At 39.9% G+C, this 20,935-nt stretch overlaps 4 protein-coding genes and 1 long non-coding RNA gene across 16 annotated transcripts in view; 4 read left to right on the top strand and 1 right to left on the bottom strand.

Moving 5' to 3' along the window:
* LOC115728661 (disease resistance protein RUN1-like) overlaps positions 1 to 20,935 on the bottom strand; it is a 1,102,447-nt gene that overhangs the window by 864,375 nt on the left and 217,137 nt on the right. The gene's annotated exons all lie outside the window — the stretch shown is intronic.
* LOC125313790 overlaps positions 1 to 20,935 on the top strand; it is a 483,189-nt gene that overhangs the window by 319,011 nt on the left and 143,243 nt on the right. The window lies entirely within an intron of this gene.
* On the top strand, positions 173 to 3,753 carry LOC115729082 (uncharacterized protein At4g15545-like). 2 transcript variants are annotated; one of them, XM_030659529.2, is made up of 9 exons: positions 173 to 515; positions 594 to 662; positions 1,587 to 1,643; positions 1,791 to 1,830; positions 2,258 to 2,350; positions 2,644 to 2,901; positions 3,028 to 3,070; positions 3,412 to 3,490; positions 3,585 to 3,753. In XM_030659529.2, exons 1-9 carry the CDS (start codon positions 258 to 260, stop codon positions 3,675 to 3,677), a joined length of 990 nt encoding a protein of 329 aa, XP_030515389.1. In that variant the 5' UTR covers positions 173 to 257; the 3' UTR covers positions 3,678 to 3,753. The 2 variants fall into 2 exon arrangements, with proteins under 2 accessions (XP_030515389.1, XP_030515387.1); XM_030659527.2 differs by having other exon boundaries at positions 175 to 515; positions 2,255 to 2,350; positions 3,585 to 3,752.
* On the top strand, positions 8,453 to 12,083 carry LOC115729086 (receptor-like cytosolic serine/threonine-protein kinase RBK2). Of its 2 annotated transcripts, none has more exons than XM_030659533.2 (9): positions 8,453 to 8,820; positions 9,465 to 9,595; positions 9,697 to 10,086; positions 10,175 to 10,426; positions 10,531 to 10,685; positions 10,943 to 11,022; positions 11,130 to 11,265; positions 11,386 to 11,535; positions 11,639 to 12,083. In XM_030659533.2, exons 1-9 carry the CDS (start codon positions 8,528 to 8,530, stop codon positions 11,831 to 11,833), a joined length of 1,782 nt encoding a protein of 593 aa, XP_030515393.2. In that variant the 5' UTR covers positions 8,453 to 8,527; the 3' UTR covers positions 11,834 to 12,083. The 2 variants fall into 2 exon arrangements, with proteins under 2 accessions (XP_030515393.2, XP_048129447.1); XM_048273490.1 differs by having other exon boundaries at positions 8,453 to 8,777.
* On the top strand, positions 15,302 to 19,341 carry LOC115731041 (probable prolyl 4-hydroxylase 4). Its single transcript, XM_048273647.1, has 7 exons — positions 15,302 to 15,685; positions 15,799 to 15,856; positions 16,051 to 16,155; positions 16,780 to 16,837; positions 17,866 to 18,041; positions 18,427 to 18,496; positions 18,844 to 19,341. Exons 1-7 carry the CDS (start codon positions 15,546 to 15,548, stop codon positions 19,137 to 19,139), a joined length of 903 nt encoding a protein of 300 aa, XP_048129604.1. The 5' UTR covers positions 15,302 to 15,545; the 3' UTR covers positions 19,140 to 19,341.

Raw genomic sequence — 20,935 nt, forward strand, 5'->3', positions numbered from 1 at the left:
TCCGTCGATGTTCTCATTAACGCTCGAGCACTAACAGATGGACTAATCATAGATTTGTAACCGGACCATGGTCGGAACGGCAATCAGAATTCAAGATCAGCGAAAAATTAGCATCCCCTTCTTTTAAGTCTTTCCTTTTTCTGGGCATGCTAGATTGCTAGGCTTGTCTATTCTGGTACAATCCGAAGCAAAATTAAAATAAGAAAAAAAGAAAAGTTTTTCGACAGCAAAAGTGCGAAACGCAGAAACGACGAGAAATGCTGGCGAAGGACGCGAGCGTACCGACCTTCGATCTCCCCGACGACATACTACGCGTCCTGCCCTCCGATCCCTACGACCAGCTCGATGTTGCCCGGAAGATCACCTCCCTCGCCCTCTCCGCCCGCGTCTCCGACCTCGAGTCCGAGTCCTCCGCCCTCCGCGCCGACCTCGCCGACCTCCGGTCCCAGGTCGACTCCCTCGGCGCCTCCCTCGCCGATGCCGCCGATCGGCTCGCCCGAGCCGACCGCGAGAAGGTCTCCCCCCTCCCCTCCCTTCTCCCCCTGTGTTGGAAAATGATGAGGGTTGACTTTTCTTAATCTTGCGCGGTTCAGGAGGAGTTGCTGAGAGAGAACGCTTCCCTGTCGGAGACTGTGAGGAAGCTGAATAGAGACGTTGCGAAGGTAATGACTAATGCTTAATCGTGTTCGTGATGGTTTGTTTATTTTTTGTTCATTTGTTGTTTAGAACTGGTTGTGATTCGCTTTTTCTACGCGCGAATATGTGGAACGGACCGACGATTTGTGTTTGCTCTGAGAATTCGATTTTCTATTCGAGCGTCTCGGTCTCGTACGCGAAGAACGACAGTGAATGGCAAGGAGTTCTGTTTTTGGTGCCTATAAAAATCGTCTCAGACAACCTTGCGGTGATCCTTACAAGAGAATGTGTTAGCTTATAAGAAGTTTAAACGGAAATGAACAATGTCAGTATCACCATGGGGATTTTTCATTTTTTTTTCCCCTTCATTGTTGTGTATGAAGGATTTCAGAACAAAAGGAATACTTCGGCTGACGTGATGTGGGATGACAATGCGGCATATGAAATCCGATACTAGTATGCCGTTGCTAGTCCCCAGCCCTGGAATTCTCTCCACTTTCATCATGATTTTAAAATCCAGGCTCCACTGAGCACGCTGACGGGGTATTCTTAGGTTTTGCTATTTCCGATACGGTTCGGTTGATTGTGTCTAGTTTCAACGGCAACAATAAACCCCGGTTGTGGTAAAGACTTTTTGAATGTGGCGCTTCATGGAAGTGCTTAGTTGTTTGTGCAGTTTTCATTGAGAATGTAGTCCTTTGGTTCTCAGAGATATGAGTGACATGTGATTGCTCTATAAGTTGTGTGGGGATTATGAGATATTAGTTCTTGGGGGGTGAACAAATGTTCCTCTACTCAGTCTTCTTCCTCATAGTATTGATCTAGAGCGAGGGACATAATCTAAAAGCGTATATTTGCAGAGACATGCTTTTTTAGGGTGAAACTTTGTTTAGCAATTCCTAATGGTTGTGGGAATGTGCTCGATTAAATTTAACTTGTGGTTTATGCAGTTGGAGGTATTCCGGAGGACACTTATGCAGTCCCTTCAAGAGGATGATGAAAGCTTTGTAAGTGAGTTAGCCCAGAGTTGCTTTCAGATTGAGCATCTAAAATTTGCTTTCTCTTGCCTAAGAATTTACTTTGCTTATTAGCTCAATTACCATGAACTTTTTCTTTTTTTTTTTTCAATCACTCTGTGCGATTATCTACCACAGGCAGGAACACCGCAAATTATTGCCAGGCCAACACTAAGTGGTATGGTCTTTTGGCACCATGTCCTTCAGATTAATTGTATAGCTTCAGTGTGATGCCCTTGGAAATAGTTAAACATGGCTTCCTGATCTGTTTCTAATGCAACCAAAGCACTATTCTTGAAGTTTGCGCAACCTTGCCTTGTCGTTACTCTGATCTCCTGACTGATAATTTTTCTTTGTCTTGTCCTTGTTGCGAAATTACCAAAACAGCTTTATAAATAACTAATAGAACATGACCAGGGCAAAATATCTAAGAATCAGGTCTGCTGATGGTTTAGAAAAATCCTCCATGGTTAATGGCAAGTTCAGCATGCTTGGAAGCTCCCATTTATGCATTTATATGCTTTACGATGTCCTGCCGGTGATAACATGCCACTGAGTTAATGTATATGTTGCTGCTTCAATGCATTTGTTGATTGTTTCAGAAGATGATGGTTCCCTGCCTCCTTCAAGATCATCATCGATTCAGAGCCGGTTATCAGAAATGGGAAACTCATCAGTAGAGGATCCTGAAACAGAAGGTGTGTTGCTCTTTTGATTTTTGGAGAGTATATATTTAACTCAATACCATTTCAAAATTAGGTAAGCTATGCTTTTAATGTTAAAAAAATTATTATACTGTGAAATAGTATCAATGTTTCTGTTGTTGCTAAATCTTAATATTGAGTACGTGTTGATCTCTTTAGATAAGACCAATATTGTCTATTCAATTAGTGGGAAAGACTCTCCTCCCTTAAAAAGTACCTATTTTATTTAGTTGAGTACCTTGATCACAAAAGAAAAATATCATCATTCTAAATTTTCTTCTGTATAGATTCGCGACCAGGGATATCACATGGCCTGATATTCAGTTCGCAAATGAGCACTCCCCGGTTCACTCCTCTTGGATCTCCTCTAAGTTTCTCTCTATCTGTGTCCCCTTCAAGAGTTTCGAAGGCAGTGTCTCCACGACGACAGCCCGCATCATTTGCAACCCCAGTGGACAAGTTTGATGACAGGTCCTCCACGCGCTCTTCATTGCGCTTAATCCGCCATGGTTCTTTAGGAGCCTTCGAGGCAGTATCTCAAACGGGTAAGTATAATGCATGACCTCAAATCTTTGACGTCAGAGTTCAAAGAAAGATGAATTTTCTGTTCTTGATCTACACGTCATATGCTCTTGCTTGTCCTTGTCTACTTCTTTGTCTAACTGTTTCAGGAATAACTCGAGTCGACGGGAAAGAATTCCTACGGCAAGTGAGGTGAGGAGTTAGACTTGTCCTTGCTGTGGATGGGTTTCTAACTTTCCTGTTGTGTTATACTTTTGTCAAATACGAATTCTCACGTGTGCTTGAGCTTGTGAGCATTATGGAGTGCAATTCATTCATAAAAGTTTAAGGCAATCTTGAAAGCGCAAAATAAAGTTGTCAGTGGAATGTCGAATTCTATGAAATGGTTTTTCTTTCACGATCAGCTGTGGATACACATAATATCTTTGACGGCCCAATGGGACAGGATGTGATGATATCATGATTCGCATAATAGAAAGAGAAGGGGGGTTTTGAAGGATTGAATTCTCACCATTCGTTTGGTTACATGGCAGGACCCGATTACCGTATGAACAGTTCGCTGCTTTTTTGGCAAATGTTAAGCAATTGAATTCTCACAGGCAATCAAAAGAAGTACTCTCTCTCTCTCTCTCTCTCTCTCTGTTGAGCACAATTTAATTAGTTGCTGCTAATGGTTTCGTTTATTTTTCTTCATGTTGTAACGCAGGAGACTCTACGGAATGCTGCCGAGATCTTTGGTTCAGAGAATAAGGATCTCTATGATGTATTCGAGAGATTCTTGACTCGCCGTGCTGATTAAATGCATGGATTGGCGAACAAATGCCTTAATGATGCAGGTGCTGCCTGTAAAATTAATCCTCATCACTTCCACATTGAATAAATTTAAGCTCGTCATGATCGGAGACGAGGTTTTGATCCTGCAATGACATTGACATTGGTTTGGATCCAACCAAACATCCTCATCTGGGGGTGGATTGTGGTCGTCTGTGGTCTTGGAGATTTACTGCTGTTAAAAGATTGCGCGCTTCAAAATCTTTTAAAAGCATGTGAAGGTTAATGTCTATATCCCTGATTTATAGAGGAAAAGGTGGCAAAATTCAAATCCTCAGCGTTATTCTGAAGGGAAAACGAGCTGCCAAGAATAGGGAAAAGATTCCAGCTTATTAACAAATGAAAGTAAGAAAAAATTATTAATTGACGGGGCGAAAAGAGTTATAGGTAGCTTCCTCTAACTTAAAACAAGTGGAAGAATTGTCCAATCAATCCTAAGTAATCAATCCTAAATTTATTTCACGGATGTGGACTGAGTCATTAACTTTTTAATTTTATCAATTTAGTTTTAAATTTTTGTGCGAAATTCTATTATAATTCTCGTTGAATTTTTCAATTTAGTTTTAAATCTTTACACAAAATTCTAATATTATCCTCGTTGGAATCCTTGAAACAATGGTATCTCATGTGGGCGGTTGGCGATAATTGGACCTGTCATTTCAGATGAAAGTGGACAAGAAGGATCACAATGGATGTTTTGCGTGAAGATTTAGGACAAAATTGAAAAAAGTTTAGAATTAAATCGATATATACACAATAAGTTTAGGACCGGTTGGGTAATTTTCCCTAAAACAAGTAGCTTGAGATTTTTAGGTTCAGGGGTAACGGGAATTTAATGTAATAATAATTAATGAAAAAATTGTGAATTTTGTCCTTCCAGATTGGCTTTTGCAACCCACAAGGTTGGCTTTTTGGTAGGAGTTTCGTTGAAGGGTAATTGTACTGCGAATTCCTCTTTCTTTTCCATTTTAATTAAAATTTAACTTTTGCTTATGTACTTTCAAGCTCTTTTTAATTAAGCCCCTGTAATTTTTAATTTGTTTATTGGATTCCTTTTACTTACCCAAATTTTCTAATCAAAGTCCGTTTGATACCAAATTCAGTTGACATGATTATCGAATGACGCCAAGCTATGATGGTAAAAAAAAAAAAAAATGGATGGCGACATCAGATGGATGGAAAATTTAGCTCATGTAGACAGCGTTCAAGCACGACATGGATAAAATTTAGCCGATGTACAATGCTGACATGAACGTTCACATAAGAGAAACTTTATTTGCATTGCATTGCATTGCACTGCGAAATGTGACGGTCATGGCAATTGGATTGGATCAGATTTGGTATTTAAGAGATTTAACTATAATGATTATGAAATTTAAAAGACTTAATTAGATAAATTAAATTCGTAAATACTAATGAGAAAATGTGAAAAAATAGGGGCAAAAAGTAGGGTTTCTTTTTTTTTCCCGAGTCACTGGTGGTCGTAGGAGCTACCCTCATCGACGATTACGTGTAATCTTCGAAATCCATGGAAAGACCCCAGAAGAAAATTGATTTCGTCAGACCATGCATGAGATTCCCACGAATGTCGTACTCTCTCGGTCGCGAGAGCCAGCCCTGTACTTCGTAGTTCCTAATTTTGCCTCATCTTTTTTAGCACGAGAATAACCTCCGTGATTTCCTCCCATAGTATTAAAACTCATCCTCCGCTCCGTCGGCCGAAGAATTTGCGGCCCCGGTGTGGATGGAAGATTTAGCTAATGTAGATAGTGTTCGAGTACGACATGGATAAAGTTTAGTTGATGTGCAATGTTGATGTGAACGGTGGCATAAGAAAAACTTTATTTGCATTGCCCTACGACGTTGTTGGATTTGATCAGATTTGGTGTTCAAGAGATTTAACTATGACGATTATGAAAGTTGAAAGACTTAATTAGATAAATTAAAGCCATAAATACTAATGAGTAAACGTAAAAATGCATAGAAAAAAAGTACAGTTTTTTTTTCAAGTCGGCAATTATGTGAAATCTCCGAAATCTGTGGAAAGACCCAAGAAGAAAAGTGATTTTGTAGGACCATGCACGACATTCCCATGAAACTCGCACTCTTTCGGATGCGAGAGACCATCTTATACACCGTTGTGTCTAACTTTGTCAAATCCTTTTTAGCACGAGAGTAACCTCCTTGATTTCTTACCATAGTATTAAAATTCATCCTTCGCTTTGTCGGCTGAAAAATTTGCAGCCGCGGTGTGGATGGAAAATTTAGCTAATGTAGACGGCGTTCAAGTATGACATGGATAAAATTTAGTTGATGTATAATGTTGATGTGAACGTTTACATGAGAAAAACTTTATTTGCACCGCACTACGACGTTGCACGACGGGGGACTGCCATGCCAATTAGATTTGATCAGATTTGGGGTCCAAGAGATTCAATTACGGCAATTATGAAAGTTAAACGACTTAATTAGGTAAATTAAAATCGCAGTACTTATAATCAAACGTAAAAGTACATAGGTAAAAAGTAATAAGAAACAAAAAAAACTTGCTTTTGTATTCCTAGAACACATTTTAGAAACACAATTTGAACATCTTTTAGAAATAATTGGGAACAAATTTTTTTTTTTGAACACGCACTCTTCTCTTTTGTTCTTGGACAATGTTGACACCTGATTTTTGATCATTTTATTTTAAAAAATTAATTAAAAATATCAAAATAATTCATAAAATTACAAAATCAACCTTGGAAGCTTTGGCCTAGCCTTAGGAACTAATTTTGAACAAAAAATATTTTACGTAATTTTTGACATTTTTCAGATTTATTTTAATTATAAAATAGCCAAAAATCAGGAAAATTAGTATTTGTGGTCATAAAAATGCACAAAAATAGTCCATATCTTTATTTTGATTCCCTTTTCATTCATAAAATTACAAAATCAACCCTCGCTTTGTCGGCTAAAAAATTTGCAGTGGCGGTGTGGATGGAAAATTTAGCTAATGTAGACGGCGTTCAAGTACGACATGGATAAAATTTAGTTGATGTATAATGTTGACATGAATGTTTACATAAGAAAAACTTTATTTGGATCGCACCACGATGTTGCACGACGGGCGATGGCCATACCAATTAGATTTGATCAGATTTGGGGTTCAAGAGATTCAATTACCACAATTATGAAAGTTAAAGAACTCAATTAGGTAATTAAAATCGTAATACTCACGATCAAACGTAAAAATACATAGGTAAAAAGTAGAGCTTCTTTTTTGTTTTTTCGTATTCGCAAGATCTTCCCCGTTTGCAATTACGTGAAATCTCGTAAATCTCTTGAAAGACCCAACAAGAAAAGTGATTTTGTCGGACCATGCTCGAGATTCTGACGAACTCGTACTCTTTCGGAGGATGCGAGAGGCAATCCTACAGGCCGTCGTTTCTAATTTTGTCGTATCTTTTTTAGTAGGAGAATAACCTCCTTGATTTCTTCCCATAGTATTAAAATTCATCCTCTGCTTTGTCGGCTAAAGAATTGGCGGTATCGGCGTGGATGGAAAATGTAGACAGAGTTCAAGTGCGACCTGGATAAAATTTAGCTGATGTACAATGTTGATGGGAACAACGTTCACATAAGAAGAACTTTATTTGCATCGCACTACGACGTTGCACGATAGGCGACGGCAATGTCAATTGGATTTGATCAAATTTGGTGTTCAACAGAGTTAACAACAACGATAATGAAAGTAGAAAAACTTAATTAAAAAAATTAAAACCATAAATACTAATACATAAAAACACATAGGCGAAAAGTAGAATTTATTTATTTATTTTTTTGTTTTTTCCTAGTTGCTTGTGTTCGCAAGATCTTTCCTCATTGGTAATTACATGGAATCTCTGAAATCTGTGGAAAGACCCCAAAAGAAAAGTGATTTTGTCGGACCACGCACGAGATTCCCAAGAACGTCGTACTCTTTCGAATGCGAGAGACAGTCCTACACGCCATCGTTTCTAATTTTGCCTTATTTTTTAGCACGAGATTAACCTCCTTGATTTCTTTCGATAGTATTAACATTCATCCTCTGCTTTGTTGGCTGAAGAATTTGCGGCATCGATGTGGATGGAAAATTTAGCTAATGGAGATGGCGTTCAAGTACGACATGGATAAAATTTAGCTAATATACAATGCCGACGTGAACGTTCACATAAACAAAATTTTACTTGCATCTTTGCACGACGAGCGATGGTCATGTCAATTGGATTTGATCAGATTGGTGCTCAAGAGATTAAACGACGACAATTATGAAAGTTAAAAGACTTAATTAGATAAATTAAAACCGTAAATACTAATGTGACAATGTAAAAGTACGTAAGCAAAATGTAGAATTTTTTTTTTTTGTCTTTTTCTAAGTCGCTGGTGGTCGCAGGATCTTCCAATTATTGCCAATCATTTGAAACCTCCGAAATATGTGAAAAGACCCTAAAAAAAAAGTGATTTTGTTCGGACCATGCACGAGATTCCAAACGACGTTTGCTTGTCGAATGAATTCGGATCTATCCAATTTTGCTGCGTCTTTTTTGGCACGAGAATAACCTTCTTGATTTCTTTCCACAGTGTGAAAATTCATCCTCCTCGCTTTGTCGGCTGAAGAATTGGGTGCGCGTCCACGTGTCGAGCACCCAATTCTCGACAGATACGCACTCAAATCTCTGTCCTAACTCAGATTCTGTTCGAATATTATATGGTGCGACTGATATCAATCGGTGATGAGCTTTCCAAGATGGTATTTCCTCGCGACCGGTCGGATCAAGAACCGATTTTTGAGGGATGGAGGAGGAGCACTGTCAATGGACATTGGACAAGGAAGAGACAAATCATGCCAGCCGTTATTTTCAGACACCCCCCACCCTCTCTCTCTCTCTCTCTCTCTCTCTCTCTCTCTCTCTCTCTCTCTGTGACAAGTTCACAGCCAGAATTCTCTGTCTCTTCCTATTCCGGTTTCTGTTGGGGCTCCTGAGGTTTTTGTCTACAAGCTCCCGCTCATGGAAGGCGTCCAGGAAAATGGTCTTTTCCCCAGGTTTTTTAGCTCCCCTCAGAGCTCTGATTCTTCCCTCACTTGGGTGTGTTGTGGATTCAAACATGATCTTAGTTTGCTCTCATTTGTCCCTCATGTTCGAAGCGTTCTCTGTGTCCATGTGTGTCTGCCATTGATTCTTTTTTCCTTGGTTCTTGTTTGGTTCTGTGGAAAGATCTCGTGTTTCTCAATGTCTGTATGAGAGTTCTGTTGCAGATGAAAAGCCAGGATCGATCTTTAAATTATGGTAATAAAGCCCCGTTCGGCAGCATCGGAGATTGCTTCTTAACTTGATCAAAAGTTCAGCTTCTTCCAAAACATGTGTAACATTCAAGCTTTGTTGGACCGAAAGTTGGCAAATTTGTGAAGATTTCTTCTTAATCATTGCCTAGGCCTTTCTTGTTACCTGCAGTTTTTTTTTGTCGTCCTCCTACCTAGATGATTTGTAGGTGGTCCTTTAATTTCTTGATCTTTTGAATCAAATCAGTGATATATTCTTCTGTAGATGTTTTTTTAGGAATAATTTTTTTTGTCCGCTTCCTCTATCCTACCACCTAGGGCAGATATAGTGTTTGTTGGGACTTGCAATCATGGGTTGCTGGGGCTTGTTCTTGACTACTGCTCTTTTCTCAATTTGTCACGTACCCTATTGTTTACTGTCATTTTCATTGTTGGCTTTAAATTTGCCAGCAATGTCCCTGCTATCAAGGCCAGAGAAATTCAAAAAGAAGAAAAAGAAGAAGAGGAGGAAGGAGGAGGATGGCATCGTGTCAAAGGCAAGAAATTCCGGGCCGGTTTCTCCGACTCGATATCCTCCCATGGTAGATTCTTGATCTTTCGCCGCCCCCCCTCTTCACGACATGATTTCGTTCGTAATTCATCCTGATGGGTGGTTGATGATGCTTTGATCTGTGTATGCTAGACTTAAGATCTTTGGAGATGGAGGGGAGGGCGAACGATACTTCCCCCCGAGGAATTTTCGACGATGGCCTGGGCAGCGTGGATCTCGATGTAACTTCCCCTACCAGCACGTCAAGTTCCGAATGCCAGTCATACTCGAAATCCTCTAGCAATAGGTGGCAGGGTTTCCTCCGCTCGCTGAAGAAGGGATCCACCGTGCGCTTCCACACATTTCCTCTGAAGAGCGTCCCCAAGCTCACTAGGAGGAAGAGCAGGAGGATAAGAGAGGACATGGTGCCGGCCTTCCATGCCAGCCTGGGCACCGAGCTGGGTGAGCTGAACTATTTCAAACCATCCTGGAGGAATTTTACGCTCTTGGAGCTCCAAGAGGCTACCGACAACTTCAGTCATGGTTTGTGACTTTCCATTTCACTGAGTACGCAGTATCTGATGTGAAGGACATCCTCTCAATGTGCTTCTTATGTCTGCTTTTGTGCCAGATAATTTAATTGGGGAAGGAGGATGTGCTGAAGTTTACAAGGGTATACTGCCGGGCGGGGACATCGTTGCGATCAAACGGTTGACCAGGGGATCGCCGGAGGAGATGACGGCAGATTTCTTATCTGAGCTCGGAATCATCGTGCATGTGGACCATCCGAACATTGCCAAATTGATCGGATACGGCGTCGAAGGGGGAATGCACTTGATTCTCCATCTGTCTCCTCATGGGAGCCTCGCGTCTCTGTTATACAGTTCGGCTTTCATTCTTAACAAGTTTCTCAAAATATTTCTTACTTTTTCGGTTGGAGTTATGCCGACGAATTGGAATGAGGATTGTTCTGGTACATACTTGCAGGCTCTAGGGAGAAACTGGACTGGGGTATCAGGTACAAGGTCGCTTTAGGAACGGCCAAAGGACTAATGTACCTTCATGAGGAGTGCCAGAGGAGGATTATTCACAAAGATGTGAAGGCCGCTAATATATTGCTCTCCGAGGATTTCGAGCCCCAGGTAGCGAATCGCAGAGATATACATGCATTTCTTAGCTTCACTTTTCAATGATTTACCTGAAAAGTGTCTTCAAAAGATCAAATTTGGAACAGAATACCGTCGCTTGGCCTTTCTAGTATGTGGTTATTACTTGGGTGCATATTCCATCAAAATTTCAGACACAAGAATGGGAGATAAACGTGCTTGTACAACTCAGATTAGGATAACTTTCAGTCCAGACTTCACAATTCGTTTCGTGAATTCTACTCTTTGTATAGATATCTGATTTCGGGCTCGCGAAGTGGCTGCCAGAGCAGTGGTCTCATCACACCGTATCGCAAATCGAAGGCACATTCGGGTTCGTAATCCATACTTCAGTTTACATTCTCATTGCTGCAAATGCTGTGCCGTTTTACTTTTCCTCTCCTGCACCGTCTAATTCGTAGTTGGACAACACGATAACAGATACCTTCCTCCTGAGTACTTTATGCACGGGATAGTCGATGAGAAGACGGATGTTTATGCTTTCGGGGTACTGCTGTTGGAGCTCATCACGGGACAGAAAGCTTTGGATAGTTCGCAGAAAAGCCTCGTCATGTGGGTATGATTTAAGCCTTCATTCCTTACAAAAACCATCTCGATTGAGTATCGCCAAAACATCAGTAGTCCTGAGTTGATGTTTAAATTCACGCCATGTTCTTTTACCTGCACATTGCTCTAGGCCAAGCCTCTGCTTTCCGATAACCGCATTAAGGAGGCTGTGGATCCCTCTCTCGCCGGTGCCTACGACGCGGAACAGATGGACCGTCTGATCATGGCAGCCACTTTATGTACCCATCAGTCTTCAATCCATAGACCACCAATGAGCCAGGCATGTCATTTTTCCTAGAATTGTCTCTGAGCATGCTGCTCTTTGAACTCTCATTCTAGTAGTCGCAGAATATACGACACATGACTTGATTCATGTTTTACAGGTCGTACGCCTTCTGAAAGGTGAAAAGGGCAGTTTGGAGCTCGCAAAAGAACAACACCAAAGGCCTTCGCTGCGAAGAACGTACTCCGAGGAGCTGTACGCTGCAGAGGAGTACAACGCGACCAAGTACCTAAACGATCTGGATCGGTACATGGAGATAGTCCAGGGCTTAACTAAGGAATGCCGTACCGAGTAGCTCATCGTTTTTTTGTAATCATGGCTCGTAAAAGAGAGATATGTTGTTCCGAATGTAACTCGTATTGCTTCAACTGGTATATGTTCGAGTTCTCAACCAGATAATGCACAATCGTAACCGCAGACGCTTAGGATGCGACTAATGAGGTAGAGTTCTAAAAGATTACAGCACAAGAGGCCTAAAATATACAATACAGAGGTGAAGTTTGGCCAAAAAGCAATTAACAATCCATTAGAGCTTAAGAAGAACCAAGCAGACGGTTGAACTGAGAGGAGTGAAATTTACTTAGAGCATAGTGATCATTAACATTCATTGTATAGATGCTTATGACCTTCCCCTCTGTGCCCTGCGGTAATGACTCCTCTGGCATTACGACCTTTACTACAACGATGTTGTCCATAGATTAAATCATGTTTAAGTTTTCCATCAAAGGTTGCTCCTTAAATTTCACTCTGTCTTTGTGAATTTTTTTATTTATTTATTTCCAGTCTTGATACATAACTTGAGTAGATAGTTTATAGCACCAGTAACATGACAATCTGTGGTATGGCCTTAAGTATGGAGTTACTTCGTACCCAATTGGTTGAGTGCTCGAAAAGGACCACTCTTAACTATCTGCAAAAATCGAATCTTTTAGAGAATGCCATCATTATTTTCGTATGAGCAAACCCAGAGTTATGGGGATGTTGCCCAAACTCGATTATGAAATATTTGCTTCTTTGACCAGGTCAAAAAGGTTGTGGGATTCACCTTAAAAAAAAAAAAAGTTGAAAAGTCAACAAAAAGAAAAGAAAAAGGCCTGCTCGGTTCCTTCTTGAAAGATCGATAGTTCTTCAGCCGAAAGGAAGGAAAAAAAAAAACAGAGAGAAAAGAAAAGGGAAAGAAAGAAGAAGAGAAAGGAAGAAGGGAAGGAGAAAGGAGAGGACTGCATGCCACGTTGCCTCGCCAAGCTCATTTCACTGTGTGCCACAACGCTAGGTAAGTGCTTGCACTCCTTATCTAGGGCTCAAATTCGGATTTATGGAAAAGTTGAGCCATAAAGTCAGATTTTGGAGTCGTTAAATTGAGATTCTTTGGAGGAACGATAGTTTAGAATGATGTGGAGCTGTGGGACTTTACGTAACTTAATTTGAACTTATGATTTGTCCGAAATAAAATTTAAAAGTTTGACGCGTATAGTGAACAGTGAGTTACCAGAACATGTTGTGCATGTTCTTGCCAATTTTCGGATAGATTCTGGTTAAGCCGTGTTGGGGTTTTGTTGTACATTAAAAGAGCTTTCTTTAGACTATAAGTTCATTTAAATTGAAGCTCGGAGGAGGGAGTTATGGTTCATATAAGTTTATCGTGCAAGCTGCGCGTAGCGGACAGCATGTGTGTCCATTTTGAGAGAGCATTTTGTTGGTGCACAGGTATCGCCTTAGTGACAAATAGGCCTTTTTCACTCGAGTCATACTTTAGGGTAGTATATTACTCAGTTTTTGATACCGTTTTTCATATATTTGATAGGAATACGTGGGCGTCAATTTGGGTAACCACCATATATTGGTTTTCGACTCCTCCAGGTGAGGGATACTATTTTTTTTTTTTTTTGGTTTTTGTAAACTCATATTTCTAAAATGATAATACTAAGTATGTTATGACTTGAGAAAATAGCATTATTGCATAAAATAGGGTCGAACATTTACTGTTATTTTGTCTATTTGATACGGTTTGCAAACGATTTGTCTTGTTGATTTTGAGATGGTTCTGATATACTTTCTGGTTTATGAGCAGAATGTTGTTGTTAATTAAGTGGTGCTCAAGACAGTTGTGAAGCCGGTTGAGGGTCTTGTGGGTATGTGCATACTAGTTAGGATATCTTTGTGGACCGAGCCACCGACATTGTAGGTGGAGACCTTGCCAAGGGAGAAATCTTGATCGTCTTTTGTCACGGGCATTATACGTGATCGTGGTTAGAATCTTGAGCATGGGATTGGTTAGTGGATAGATCATTGACATGTGTAGTGATGAGATTAGTCAATGGATAGACCATTGACGTGTTTTTGATGAGATTGATTAATGAATTAGACCATTGATATGCGCTTTGATGTTATGATTAGATATGAATATTTTTGCTATAAATATGTTATGTTAAGGTAATGTATAACTTGTTTTGGTCGTACGGGTTTGATGTATTTCAAGTTTGGTGTAAATGAATTATATTTTGAATATTAAATGTGCATAGTGATTGTTCGAACCACTTAAAAGAAATATATTACTCACTGAGCCGTATTAGCTCACCCCTTCCATTTCCTTTGTCTTATAGGTTTGATTTATTTCGAGTTTGATGTAAATGAATTATATTTTGAATATTAAATGTGCATAGTGATTGTTTGATCCACTTAAAAAAAATGTACTTCTCACTGAGCCGTGTTAGCTCATTCCTTCAATTTCATTTGTCTTACGGGTTCAGTGAGTTGCATATAGGACATGAGTGATCGTTAGCGGATCACATTTTTGCTAGTGAGGGGTTTTGGGTATGAGTTATGAGTTAGATGTGGCTATGATGAGCCTTTTGAGTTGTTGTTAGAGGTGTATATATTTTTGATAGAGATATGTACATGTCTTTTGATAGATATGTAATTATATCTTTTGTTGGTTTAGTAGCAAGATCTGATTTTGTAACCAAGGACCCATTTATCAAGTATATATGCAGATATATGGATTTTAATAGCAGGTTGAGTTTTGGTTATGTGGAGACTACGTCCTTTGAGAAAGGATGTCCGTGTCATGGTCCTTATAGTGGATTTGGGGTGTGACAGATTAGATCAATGATTCGAGCCTCGATAAGGACAGCCTTCTTGAACCTTGCTCCAGGTGCCTTGAAGCTTGGTACCTAGATAATTGTGGAGTTGCTTCGTACCCGAATAGTCAAGTGCTCGAAAAGGACCATGTTAGCCATAAGCAAAAACTGAATCTTTTAGAGAATGCCATCATGATATTCGTATGACCAAATGTAAATTTATGGGGATGTTGTCCAAGCTCAATTAACATGATCGACGATTTGAGCCTTGACAATGACAACCTTTGTGAGGTTTGCTACAGGTGCCTCGAGCTTGATACTCAAATATTCATGGAGCTACTTCGTATCCAATAAGTCGAGCGCTCGAAAAGGACCCCGCCAACCATCAACGAAAGCTAAATCTTTTAGTGAATGTCATCCTGATATTCACATGATCAAACACAAAGGGTATGGAATGATGTCCAAACTCGATTAACATGATCAACGATTCGGTCTCGACAAGAACAACCTTCTTGAGGCCCGCTTCAGGTGCCTTCAAGCTTGGTACACAGATAATTATGGAGTTACTTTGTATCCGATCAGTCCAGTGCTCGAAAAGAACAGCGTTAGCCACTAACAAAAGAGTGAATCTTTTAGAGAAATGTCCTCCCGATATTCGCACGACCAAATGAAAAGTCACGGGGATGTCGTCCAAAGCGGCTCATTGCCGCACGACGTCGTACTCTCTCTGCCAAACGGAGAAAATTCGGGGGACGTGTCTGCATACGAAATTAATCACAAATCCCATGGGAACGGGGATCGATCGACAGTTAAAGACCGAGGACAAACCTGAAAAATCAACGCTTTTCCCAGAAGAAAATAGACGACATTTCTTTCGCCTCCAAATTTCGCTTCCCGCAAGATCCCCAAATCTCGAACCACATCATCATGTTCATATCTCCGTTCTTGCGATCCCTCTTGTTGCTTGCGATCTGCTCGATCCTCGCTCACTGTCTGAGCTCGCGCGCAGCTTCTGCCAGCTCCATCATCTCCCCTGCGAAGGTCAGGCAAGTCTCATGGAAACCCAGGTCCGTTCTCTCTTCACTCTAATTTCAAGTTCTAAAGCAAACCCAGTTCGCTGCTTACTGGCGACGTCACTTTTGTTTGGTCAAGAATTTAACTTGATGGTGTTTTTCCGCAGAGCTTTCGTGTACGAAGGGTTCCTTACGGACTTGGAATGCGACCACTTGATCTCTCTGGTGAGTGCCCCTTCGTTACTGCAACTTAATCGGTCTTCGGATTGCTTGGGTTTGTTGATTGAGTTCGATTCCGCAGACTGTTGAGTCGAACGGGCAATCGCGGGTTACGCTGATAGAGGACGGTGCAACGTGTGTTTTCTCATATGATGAGACTTGCGAGTATTCATTTTAAGTTGCTTGATATTGTGGGACAGGCGAAATCAGAGTTAAAGAGATCTGCAGTGGCGGATAATATGTCGGGAAAGAGCAAGCTCAGCGAAGTTCGGACCAGCTCAGGGATGTTTATTCCGAAGGCCAAAGTTAGTTTTATTCATCCTTCATTGTTTGCCAGATCTTTATTTTAGATTATATGCTTAATGCTTATGATGATGTGCCGTTATATACATGGAATTAGGTTTCAGTTGTAGGGTTTGTGTCGTACTTAAGGCGAGGAGAGAAAAAAATAACTTTCTTGGAGTTGTGATTCCTATCTTATTGGAATTCTTGTTCATTTTGATTCCTTGTAAGTTGGTAATTTACAAAGGCAGGAGGTGCGATAAATTTGCCAAATCTCACTCTGTTGGGGCAGAATATGTTTTTATGTCACAGAACATTTGCTGTCTAGCTTTAGGGCGTGGGTGGAAGAATGGCTATTTGTGTCAGCATATCATATGTAATTGCGTCTGTATATGTTAGCACCAGGGCATCATATCATTTATTCGAGATGTCAATAGAAGAGAGCTGCCAAAATAACTAAGGTTGTCTGCAGGTTTCTGCTTCCTCCTGAATTGCTAATAGATGCCAATGTGCGCATTTTGTGAAATTGGGAATTAGATGACAGATAAATGAGAAAACTGTTTCTTCAGATCCCTTTCTAGTTTTTCTAAGTTACTTTTCACGTCCTTCAACGTCGTATTTCTTTTAAATGATTACGTCTATTATAGGATCCTATTGTTGCTGGGATAGAGGAGAAGATTTCAACATGGACCTTTCTCCCAAAAGGTATACTATCTACTTATAATTGTTTACTTCTCCTTTCCAGAAAGATCTGCTTATTGATATTTCAGTTCTAATTCATATAATCTGTACTATGGGCCATACTATAAGCTTTGCGGTGTACTTTACTTGATGCTGAAGGACAATCTGCTCAAAGAGTGATCGCTGATTGTTGTATTCTGATTTTGCTTGATTTGTGGTACTGGGATAACCCAAAGAACCAGATGCTTTATATGAAGTAATAGCTTGTTGGTCTACGTACTTCCAAGCTGTACCAGTGTTATTTAGCCTGGAAGTCATAACAGAGTTTCCTTGGATGATGGTTGTGCAAGTTCAGTTCTAGTTTTGGTCTCATTTGCATGACCTATGAGATGCTTATTTAGTGATTTTTCTGTTTACAAAGTTTCCTTGAAAGTTAATTAATTGGAAGTAAAGGCCGCATTTTTATGTCAGAGCAGATAGCTGGAAAAGCAGATACTGAGACCATGTGCTTGAGCAGAGATACTTGTAGGTAGAATATTTGGCTTTCACATTGATGCTGAAGTGATACCCATCAATGCTGATGTAAGCACTGGTTGTACTTTGACCTTTGTCTAAACTGAGAAGTTGTTATTTGTTGTGATCAATCATTACTACAAATGGTACTTGGGAGTGAGGTGGTCAGCTATGATGCCATGCTGTTGCTTAGACAAACACATAATGAATTTGAATGAAGATGATGGCATTGTTGATGGTTATCTCTGGGTTATAGAAAGGCATTTGAGGTCTTCAGAAATCCTTCAAGTGTTTATTCAGTTTAACATCATTTCCTATAATCAAAGATATATTCGGATTAATGATAGTCGGTGACCTCATCTGGCGACGAATTGTCCTCTGTCATGGTCTTAGATGTTGGTTATGAAGTAGAAGAACGTGGCTGGTGGTATTGATGGATGATAATTGCTGTTGTTTTTGTACTTTATGGGTATTTCATGTTGATTTCTTGTTCTGGTGGATGGGTGAGGCAACTTATATTTGGTGCTTTTGACCTTCAGAAAATGGAGAAGATATTCAAGTGCTGAGATATGAGCATGGACAGAAATACGATCCGCACTATGATTACTTTGCTGATAAGGTCAATATTGCCCGAGGTGGACATCGCGTGGCGACAGTGCTCATGTATCTCACTGATGTGGAGAAGGGCGGTGAAACAGTTTTTCCGAATGCAGAGGTTAGTACCCACAGGCTGAAGTATTTACAGACTTGTCAGAAATACATCCTGCATGTTTTGACATACTTTCAGTCATATCTTTGTTAACATGAGGCTGTATTGGAGTCAGGTAATGGTTTTGTCTCTTTATGAAGAAATGCCCTCGTGGATGCCCTAGATTTTTCTTTGGATTTGTTCCCATCATGCATGTGTGTGGACTGGATTAAGCTGGTTGAGTTAAAACATTGCGACCCAAGAAGATATGTATGTTGAGGGAGACCATCATCAGCCCTATTAGGAGAGTACCCATGGTTTTGTTTATAATAATGAACACCTTTGGGCTTTGTTTTCCTGTTGAGCTTTGTTCAAGGACTGAGTAATAGTGATATTATACTTCATCTAATAGGATCCTCCTCGTCGGAGAGCTTCTAGCACAGATGACAATCTATCTGAATGTGCAAAGAAAGGGATTGCAGGTAAGCCGATGTTGTAGAGTCTCTTTGTTTTGCGGAAATGAATGATTTGAAAAATATTTCCTTAAAAATGAACGCTTGTTTTGCTTACAAAAATGAATGAACAAAAAAAAAAATATTTTCATCATTCATGAAAATGTTTAGACATAAATTGTTATCGATAATAAAAGCATTTTTCATTGACTAATTATTTCAAGCAATGCAAGTGATTGTTTTTAGGAAACTATTTTCTTAATCATTCATTTTTAGCTAAACAAGTAGAGCCATTGATTTTTCTAAATTTAATGGTTGCAATAGCAGCCTATTTATGTGCTTACTTTATTTTCTGACTGAATGCTGTGAATAAATAGTAAAACCGAGAAAAGGCGATGCGCTTCTTTTCTTCAGTCTCACGACGGAGGCTGTCCCCGACCCGATCAGCCTTCATGCGGGTTGTCCAGTGATTGAAGGCGAGAAATGGTCAGCAACGAAGTGGATTCACGTGGACTCATTCGACAAGATAATTGGAGAAGGCGGGACCTGCACGGACATGAACGAGAGTTGTGACAGATGGGCTGCACTCGGGGAATGCACCAAGAATCGTGAGTATATGGTCGGAACTGCTGATCTCCCTGGTTATTGTAGGAGGAGTTGCAAGGTATGTTGAAGACGGGAGGTTCGAGTTTGTGCATTGCTGTTATACTCCTCTTGTTTGTATCTACACAGCCACGAGTTCAACTCCTTTTAGGATTTTCTTTTTCATGTCGAAATGATACGAGTGCCTTCTTGTACCCCGGTTGTTTCTTAATATTGTATTGTGAAACCGAACTAGTTTAAGACAGTCATATGCATTTATGCGCAGATTTTGCGAGCATGAGGGTCATATATGTGAGCTGCTAACACTCGATTATTTGCGCATTTTGTATCATTTTTCATAGTAATGACGATGGTAATGGCTCGATGGAAGAATCTTTCTTCCCCTTTCTTCAATGCACCAGTTGCATGATCACAAATCAACATGTTTTAGAAAAATCCGTGGATGAAGCTCTAAATTTGATGACCACGCTTCAGATCTAAGTCATTGCTTATGTATTTACTTTCTACTGGGAAGCTGCAGGTCTGCGTCTTCGATTCTCCTATGATCAAGATTTTAAATCCCATTCGAGCTTGAATCTGGAGCTCACAGTTATGATATTCTTTCGGTTAAAACTAATAATAAGTCAGAAGGAAATCGAAGAGTAGCCTCATTATTTTGTGAATCATCATGTGTGAAAGTAGTTTAATTCTTTTTTTCCTTTTTTTTTTCAGTTTAAAATGGGCCAAACAGCCTAAAGATGAGAGTGGTATTTGCTAAAGCTTGAAAGTCTGATAAATCATATGAGTCCCACGGGAGATAACATGGCTTTGGCATTCTTAAACTACGCAAATTCAATGAAGTCATGTCGGTCCTCATTAGCACTTCTTGCCCACAATAAGTGCATTTGTTGACGACTTGGGTGTTTGCATTTTGTACATGACCAATCCACATAGGTGCATACAAACTGTCAAGTCCATCTATTTCAAGTGACAAACGGAGCGACTACTCGGAGGTTTTATAACATTATTTAATACGGGGTAAAAGTAAACTTTGCTAACAAGTGGCAACTAACTATAAGTAAACTTTGCTAACAAGTGGCAACTAACTATGCTAATCAATGATTAAAAAGGTGGCGCTTGTATAAGCAAAAAGTTAAGTAACCTATAACTTCGACATAAAAAAAAAGTAACCTATAACTATATAATTTTTTTCTTCTCTATATAGCCTATTAATAAAACAAGTTGGGTTGCATGGTATATCTTTGGATTAATACCACGAAAAGCCTCAAACCGGTAAATATGTGACAAATTTACCTCAAATTAATTTTTTTGACCTCACCAAAATTTACAAACTAGTACGTCTATGACAGATTTATCCTCATATTAATAGGGTTAAAAAAACAAAAAAGCCCAAAATGGTGAACATGTCTATTGTCACGTGTCATCAAACTTAACAATTTACTAGAAACTAATTGGGGATAAATTTGTCACAGGTGTACCGGCTCGGGATAAATTTATCATATATATATGTATGTATGTATCTTAACCCTATATATTTTAATCCTTTTGCAGTTTAGGTGATGTCTCGTGGAAAAATTATGACATCCTCCCAACGATTCCATAAATACATCGGACGTGTGGTTCCAAGTTTAATGGCTCAATTAACGTGGACTTGACTCGCAAATGTCGACTCATGTCATATAAAGACTTTTCTCCGGTTCGATAGGTGATTCTATTTATTCTTTACTCCACACCCATTTGATCATAGCAGCTACCTCCAACACGAGTGTCGGTTTTTTTCATTTATGTTCTTTAGCCATTTTTAGGTCGACCCTGATTGGAGACAACAGACGAAAAGAGAGGAGACCCGCGGCAATCCAAGAAGCA

This window comes from Rhodamnia argentea, chromosome 1 (assembly GCF_020921035.1).
Source record: "Rhodamnia argentea isolate NSW1041297 chromosome 1, ASM2092103v1, whole genome shotgun sequence".
NCBI classification, from domain to species: domain Eukaryota; kingdom Viridiplantae; phylum Streptophyta; class Magnoliopsida; order Myrtales; family Myrtaceae; genus Rhodamnia; species Rhodamnia argentea.